This window comes from Crocuta crocuta, unplaced genomic scaffold, assembly GCF_008692635.1.
Source record: "Crocuta crocuta isolate KB4526 unplaced genomic scaffold, BGI_CrCroc_1.0 scaffold613, whole genome shotgun sequence".
Taxonomy (NCBI): Eukaryota; Metazoa; Chordata; class Mammalia; order Carnivora; family Hyaenidae; genus Crocuta; species Crocuta crocuta.
This window is the reverse complement of record NW_027528880.1, coordinates 266,701-274,214: the sequence shown is the minus strand read 5'-3', so window position 1 is coordinate 274,214 and position 7,514 is coordinate 266,701. Positions and strand designations below refer to the sequence as shown.

At 64.2% G+C, this 7,514-nt stretch overlaps 1 protein-coding gene across 1 annotated transcript in view; it reads left to right on the top strand.

Moving 5' to 3' along the window:
• The window catches only part of GATA5 (GATA binding protein 5), a 13,636-nt gene extending 8,566 nt beyond the window's left edge, over positions 1-5,070 (top strand). Inside the window, exons 6-9 of the mRNA XM_077756807.1 lie at positions 2,299-2,424; positions 2,869-2,956; positions 3,266-3,393; positions 3,736-5,070. Coding sequence (XP_077612933.1) covers positions 2,299-2,424; positions 2,869-2,956; positions 3,266-3,393; positions 3,736-3,891 — 498 coding nt within the window. The 3' untranslated portion in view covers positions 3,892-5,070. The remainder of the gene's footprint in view (positions 1-2,298; positions 2,425-2,868; positions 2,957-3,265; positions 3,394-3,735) is intronic.
• The last annotated feature ends 2,444 nt before the right edge of the window (positions 5,071-7,514 follow it).

Here is a 7,514-nt window from a genome sequence, read left to right as displayed (position 1 = left end):
CGGCCCCTAGGGGAGTTTGTATCTTTTCTGCCCTTTGCATCCCGAGCGCATCCTTAGTGACGCTCGAACCTCTTCCCTGTGGCCTCTGTCAGTGTGGACTAGCGGGTGGGAGGGTTGAGGTGACTCTGTAGACCCCTGTGGGCCTGCTTGTGCGGCCACATGCTCGAGAGCCCGTGACCCCCCCCCCTCCCCGAACGTCATGACGAGCCAGGCGGCCGAGGCCAGAGGGCGAGGGCGTCTGCTCCAGGAAGGGGCCAGTGCTGAGGGGGCCCCCACATCCTTCGACCTTGACTGAGGACCCCAGGTTGTCCTTCCTGCGTGGCCCCTGCCTGCCCTCTGGCACGCCGGCCCCCCGCAGGCTCATCCCCGGCGTCGTTCGCCCTTGGTCAGCAAGGAACTCACTTTATCAGGTTAAGTGTCCTTTTCTGAGAGTGAGATGAGAGGACCCAGTTAGTCGGGCCACCGCTCCACCCGCTGTACCACTTTTTGCAAGTTTCGCCCATTACTTACTTTCCAAAGTGTTGTTTCCTGGGCACGCTGGCCTCACCCCTCCCTGCCCAGCAGCCCTCCCGGCCGCCCTGGCCTCACCCCTCCCTGCCGCCCTGGCTCCGCCCCAGCTCCCTGATTTCTTTGCTTGAATGAGACAGACGTGTGCGGAGCCTGGAGCTGCCGCAGCCAGCAGCCTTTGAAGTTTAACTTCTTTTGAAAAGAACAGACCGAAAAGGAAAAACAAAATGCAGCCAGCGGAGGCCCGGCAGCGAGGAGGGACGCAGGCTCCGGGCGTCTGCCGGGGTCGGGACGGCACCGGGGACGGGTCCCCGCAGAGCGCTCGGCTGAGGGAGGCGGTTCTGTCCACCCGGCCCCTCGGCGGCTCTGAGCCTCGGTGCCCCTGATGAGGGGAGAGGAAAATATAAACAAGCAAATGTTTTTAATTTTTTTCCAGGTCCTTTTTTCCCCTTTTTTCTTAATTTTAATTTATGTTCACTAAGAAAATATTCACTCCTTAATCCAGGTTCCAGATTTTTCCCTTGTGCTCCCAGGATAGATTGCTCCTGAACTTCCTGGGCTGTTTTCTACACACACACGCACACGCGCACATGCACACATGTGCACGCACACACGGCATCAAGTTCCACCTGTGCAGTTGTTTCCACACCTGTAGGGGGGCACACGTGGGGGGCACACGTGGGGCGGCAGCTGCAGCGCTGGCACCCAAGCCTCCTCTTCTTGCAAGATGCACAGGTGACTGTGGGGGCGCTTGTGGGAGGTGCGGGCGAGCCCGGGCGTGTACTCGTGAGCGCTGCTGAAGACCCGCGCCAGCGGTCAACGCCTGGCATTGGCACCTTTTTTGCCCCAGTGGGACTGTTTCCTTTTCTTTTGGTGGGGGGGCGGGGGGGAGAGTGCAAGTGGGGGAGGGGCAGAGAGGGGTACAGAGGATCCGAAGCAGGCTTCAAGCTGACAGGCTGACAGCAGTGAGCCTGATGTGGGGCTTGAACTCACGAACTGTGAGATCATGACCTGAGCTGAAATCAGGCGCTCAACCGGCTGAGCCCCCCGGGCGCCCTGAAGGCGGGAGTGTTTCTATAGGAGGATCCAGTACGAGGGGCATGACGGCCCAAGGAGAGCGCAGCCGACTCCTGCCTTTCAGTGCCGGCGGGAAGGCCGCATGAGCTGCAGGGGAGCAGCTGGACGGGAGGGCGAAGGCACGGGAGGCGGGGACCTCGTGCAGCCCAAAGGGGTAGTTCAGGGTCACCAGATAACACACAAGACACTCCGTCAAATGTGAATTTCACATAAACAGCGACTAGCATTTTAGTGTGAGTGCGTCCCAAATAGCGCGCGGAGGCCCTTCTGCACACGTCTGCTGCTTATCTGAAGTTCACATCTAACCGCCATCCTGTTACGTGTTTTCGCTAAGGAGGCAGCCCGGGCTGGGTCCGAAGCCCTACCCACATGCCAGGAAGGTGGATGGACTGTCGGGGCTTGGGACCCGGGGCCAGGGTGGGCGGCAGGGCGCCCCCCGTGCGCTTCGCTCCCGGCACCGAGAGGCAGATGGAAGAGAGGGACGGGGCAGGGAGCGGAAACTCAGATCGTGTCCAGTGAAAGCAGCTGCTTTCTAGACAGTCAGGATGTGGCCTCCGCCCCCCAGGGAGAGACTCGGGCGGGCCCTGGCTGACTTGGGGTACAGCGCTCCGGTTTCAGAGCGTCCACCGTCCGGCAGGGGCTGTGGCCAGCCTGCACCCCCCTGGGCGGTGCAGCAGCCGCCCCCCCGCTGACACCGGCCTCCCCCATCCACAGTCCTCATCCCGCCGGGCCGGCCTCTGCTGCACCAACTGCCACACAACCAACACCACGCTGTGGCGGCGCAATGCGGACGGCGAGCCGGTGTGCAATGCCTGTGGTCTGTACATGAAGCTGCATGGGGTGAGCAGACCCAGCAGGGGGGTGAGGACTGAGGGGGTGCAGCGGGCCACGCTTGTGGGAGGGGCAAGTGGCGGGGTGAGGCAGGGACGCGGTGGGCCAGGGGCCGNGGTAGGGGCCGTAGGGCAGGGGCGGGGCCCTGGGGAGGCAGGAGGCAGATCCGGGTGAACGTGTTTACCGTGCGAGGCCCCCGCTGACTGCGGGCACCAAGCCTGTGCTGTTGCTCTTGGGCCCTTTTCACAGATGGGCCTGCTGAGACTCAGCGTCGCTGCGGCAAGCCTGCAGCCATTCAACCTGGGGCGGGGCTAGGTCCCCTGGTGTGGCCTCCTGGCCCCTACAGCCCTGGGGGTTCGGCCCTGGACTGGCTCTTACCGGCCTTGCCGGGAGGAAGGCCCCAAGCCCCGGCCCAGAAGCTCACCAATCGCCTACCCCTGCCTGCCCTCCCAGGTGCCGCGGCCCCTGGCGATGAAGAAGGAAAACATCCAGACGCGGAAACGCAAGCCCAAGAACGTTGTGAAGACCAAGGGCTCTTCAGGTGTGAGGGGCCAGGGCCCACGGGGCGCCAGGGGGGCCCAGTCCCCAGCCCTCCTGCGGGCACGCATGCGCCCCGCGGAGTCGCTTTGAGTGCCGCAAGTTTCCGACACCAGAGATTTGCATGTTTAGTTCAAGCATCATTGTCCCAAAGTACAAATACCCCTGACTCTGCCCCGGGACCCACCCAGGCTGGGGAGGGGCCGGGGGTGGGAGCCCACCAGCCGAGGGTCAGCACTGCAGATTGAGGGGGCCACACCCGGTCCCTCGACCCCTTCAGTGACCAGTGCGGCTGGTGTGCCCCACCTTCCAGGATGCAGCACAGGGAACCCCACAGCTTCCCCGCCCACTGTCCCGGACCCTGAGAGCTCCGCAGCCACTCTGAAACCCAACTCCAGCCTGGCATCCCCTTCATGCCCGGGGTCCAGCGTCCCCTCCCAGGTAAGACGGTGATGTGGAACGGGGGTCGCAGAGCTGGCGCCTCCGCAGGGAACCCGGACTCCCTGAGCAGCTCAGACCCCCGTCAGCGCCCCCAAGGGCCTTTCCAAGGAAGGAGCTCAGGGTCAGGCACACCGCTGGCCGTGGGTACCAACAGGTGGCCTAGGGCAGACCCCAGGCCGAACACCCTGTTTGTTTTACCCTGTCTGTCACACAGGGCCTCCCGGCCTCTTCCAGGGTCTCAGGAGGTCCCTCATGGCAAACGCCCTGGTCGTGGGGGCTCCCTAAGCCAAGCAAGGCCAACCGGCCATCCCTGCATTCCCATGCTTCCCCTGTTCTCTGCAGGCCTCTGCCCGGGTGGACGACCCCCTGGCTCCCAGCCACGTGGAGTTCAAGTTCGAGCCCGAGGACTTTGCCTTCCCCTCTGCAGCCCTGGGCCCCCAGGCCGGCCTGGGCGGGGCCCTGCGCCAGGAGGCCTGGTGTGCACTGGCCTTGGCCTAGGTGCTCGGGTACCCGTCGGACCCACCTCACTGCCTGCTAGGCTCCAGCACAGCAGAGGGAGACCACCAGGCCCACCCGCCGGGAGAGATGAGCCGGCGGGACCTCGAGGCGCTGGGCATCCACGGCGGCAGGGAGGTCTTCTGCACAGATGGCGGTCGGACCCCAGTAGGCCGATGAGGAGGCCTTGAACTCCCCTGCAGGCCGCAGGGGACTCCCCCAAATGCTGTGTGACACTCTGCCTGGGCCACTGCAGCCGGGGCTGACCAGGGGTGCCCGTTGCCAGCAGCTCTCTCGCCCACCTGTGCCATCGCCGTATTGACATACAGCAGAAGTTGGAAAACACCCCACCTCCTATTGTAAAATCAGGATCACCAGTGAAATGGCCGAGGTCAGGCAGCCAACGTGAATGAGGGGACCCGCCGGACATGGGACCTCCTCGAGCCCGATCTGTCCCTTTTCTCACATGTGAGGGGTAAAGACACAGCACAGAGGATTTTCCCTCCTGTGAGTGAAAGACTGCTAGGGACAGATGTGCAGGCTGTGCACTGTGCCAGGACGCCACCCCAAGGGCAAGCCATTCGCACCACAGTCGTCATCCACTTGTGTATTTATTGGGGTGGTTTCCCCAGAGGGGACAGTAAAGGCCCATCCTGAATGAATCTGTGTATCACGACTGAGAGTGAAGGACCTGGGGCCCCGTGCTGACCCACAGGCGCTGTCAGTGCTGGCGGAGGAGTGAGCACGCGCGCTGGCTTACCTCAGACCATCCCAGCGTGGCTTGTCCCCAGGGAACCCTTACTGACGCCCTTTGCCTACAGAAGCCCTCCCCTCCCAGGACGGGGGTACATTAGTTGGTCAAGCCGGCTACGGGAGCTGTGCCCGAGGGACCCGAATGCCTAGCAACAGCTGGTGTCGGGGAGGCCATAGGCATGCAGGGGAGGGCGCACGCCTGCCGCAGGGCGCGTCCTTTCTGCTCCGTTGACGCCTTTCGCCAGCAAACGTGGCGAGCCCGCAGGAGCAGCCACTGTGCGGCGCTGGTCAAAGCCCGTCTTTTGTATTTGAAACCCGTGGTCCGTGGCGTCAGCTTCCAGAACGTGTGCGTTCATCGTGAGGCTATAGCCCGAGTTCAAGCAGCACAATTTACACATGATGTTGTCTTGTCTTTTTTTTATAAGATGAATGGTGCCATGAGTAAAAGTATAAAATAAAGATGTTGGTTTTGCATTCCTTTTGCTGTCGCCTGTGGGATTTCCCAGCCTGGTCCTGCCCGCGAGGCGGGGTCCACCTCACTCGGGTCTGCTGGACACTTGTCTCTGTGTGTTGACCCGCTACCTCACTGGCCCAGAGTGCCTTCGAGGTCGCCCACCCGCATGGGAGAGGGACGCTGGGCCCGCACGTCGAGAAGTCATCACTGCGCGGTCGGGGGACTCGGGCCTGAGGCCCCGCCACGTGCTGCCACTCTGGGCTGCGGTCAGGGCATAGGGGCCACGCACAGGTTTGGGGCGCTGGCAGCCCCCGTGTGCCCACGTGGGTCTGGTGCTTCTGACCGGGGTGCAGCCGGCAGGCCAGGCGCTGCCGCCTCTCACCGTGTGAGTGCCACACGTGAGCGTGCCACGGAGCGGCACCTGCGGGCAGGCTGCCTGTGTGCGGACAGGCCAGCAGATGGGGCTCAGCCCGGACAGGACGCCCCTGTTCTGCAGCCATCGCGTCTCTGTGCTCACAAGCCCCAGGCTGCCCTTCCCAGGAGGCCACTCACGAGTGAGCTGGTGAGGCAGAGAGGTGAGGAGCCGCCCAGCTGGCCAGGGCAGTGCCCCTTCCCACCTCCCCCCGCCCCAGACCACGTGCGGGGTCCTGAGCCAGAGACCCTGACCGTTATTTTGCAAGAACCAAGTGGCAACACCCTGCTCGAACTTCTCAGCCCCAGGCAGCTGTGCGGAGGGCAATGTCCACCCTCCGGGGCCGCTGAGGGGCGGGGGCGCCCCGGCTCCGGGTGAGGGAACAGGCCCCGGAGGGCAGGAGGCGTGGGAGGCCGCAGAGCGCCCTCGAGGACCCCCTCTGGGCTCGCGCTGTGCTCCACCCTGTGCAGTGCGGTTGGTGGCCCTTCCCCCTGCGAGGGGGCTGCTGCGGGCCCCCCCTTCTCTGAAGAAGGAGACAAGGGCTCGGAGCACAAGGCACCCGGCCACTGCGGGACCCACACGGGGGCCTGGGCTTGGAGGGGACAGCACGGCGTCCTCACCCAGCATGCTACCGCTTGGGAGCCCAGTGGCTTTCGATGGAGCCTCAGTTTCCCCATCTGTAGGTCGAGGAGGGTGCCTGTGGCCAGGTGATCCACACACGTGTGTGGCTGGTCCAGGCCTGGAGGCCCCCGAATCGGGGCCAGTGTTCTACCCTCTCCAACCCAAGGAGGCTTCCTGGAGGTGTTCACCGTAGGAAAGGTAGGGCCCTCACGGAGAGGAGGAGGGGCTGGATGCCCCCGCCCCCGGCGCCCTGCCCACGAACAGGGCTCCTCCACAGGAAGAGGGGTTGACAACGAGGGAAGGAAGAAACAATCTCTTCTGTGTCTGTCATTGTTAAATGTGTCGTGCCGGGAGGAGGAGGCTGAGCGCCCTACCCCTGGGCATGGGTGTTGCTGCTAATTTGAGCCTTTCCCCCCAGTGCCCCTCCAGGGCCGGAAGCTGTCGGACCCGGAGCCTTAATATAGCCGCCAGCACCCCCTTCCTGGGGCACTTCCTCCTGCCAGTCCCCTTCGGCTCCGCCTGGCTGGCCAGAAACCACCGGATGGGCCGGGAGGCCGGTGGGCGTGGGCAGCCCGGCCGCTTATCGGAGCCACAGGACAGAAAGAAGGGCCGCTCCGTCCGCACTGCCTGGCCGCGCGCGCCACTCCCGTCGCCTGCCCCTGCAGCTGTCCCTGCACTGGGCTGAGCCCCCCCTGGGGTCCGTCCTGGGCGCCTCGAGGCCGGCGGAGCTGAGGACACAGAGGAAGGGAGACACCCAGAGTCTCTTCAGCTGGGGTCCCCCCCACCCACTTAGAGCCCTAGGGTCGCCCCAGGGACAGGGTTGCAGGGCTCCTCAGAGGGGACCGCGCCCATCCTCTGGGATGGACCCAGGTCGGTGATACCCCGCGGCGGCTGCTCCCCGGCTTCTCTGAGCGCTGCTGCATTTAGCCAAGACCGCGTCCCGCGCACACGCCAGGGGGCCCGTGTGTCCCTCAGGCCCTAGTGCTGCAGCCTCACCCGGTGCCTCCGCGCCCACCCCGCGGCCCGGCCCCGCCCCCCAGCCTTGCGGACCTGAGGACTTCTGGGGGCGGGGTGGGAAAATGGGGGCAAATTCTCTAAGGTGCTTGTCTGGAAAATGGAAGGAGCGCCTTAAGAAGGGAAAGTGGTTCTTTGGGGCGAGCAGTGCAGGGTACCAGCTTTTTACTTGACCAAATAAGGACATTTCTTAGAAAGAACAGTTACTGCTGTCACCATCATCAAAAACAGGCCATTCTGCCACCAAACACAGCCGGTCGCCATCTCCGGGAAAGGGACATAGGCTTGGGAGCCTCACGGCTTCCCTTCCCCACGATCCGCGGACAGCTCGTGACAGCCTAGGCACCGCCCTCGTCCAGGCCGTGCGGACAG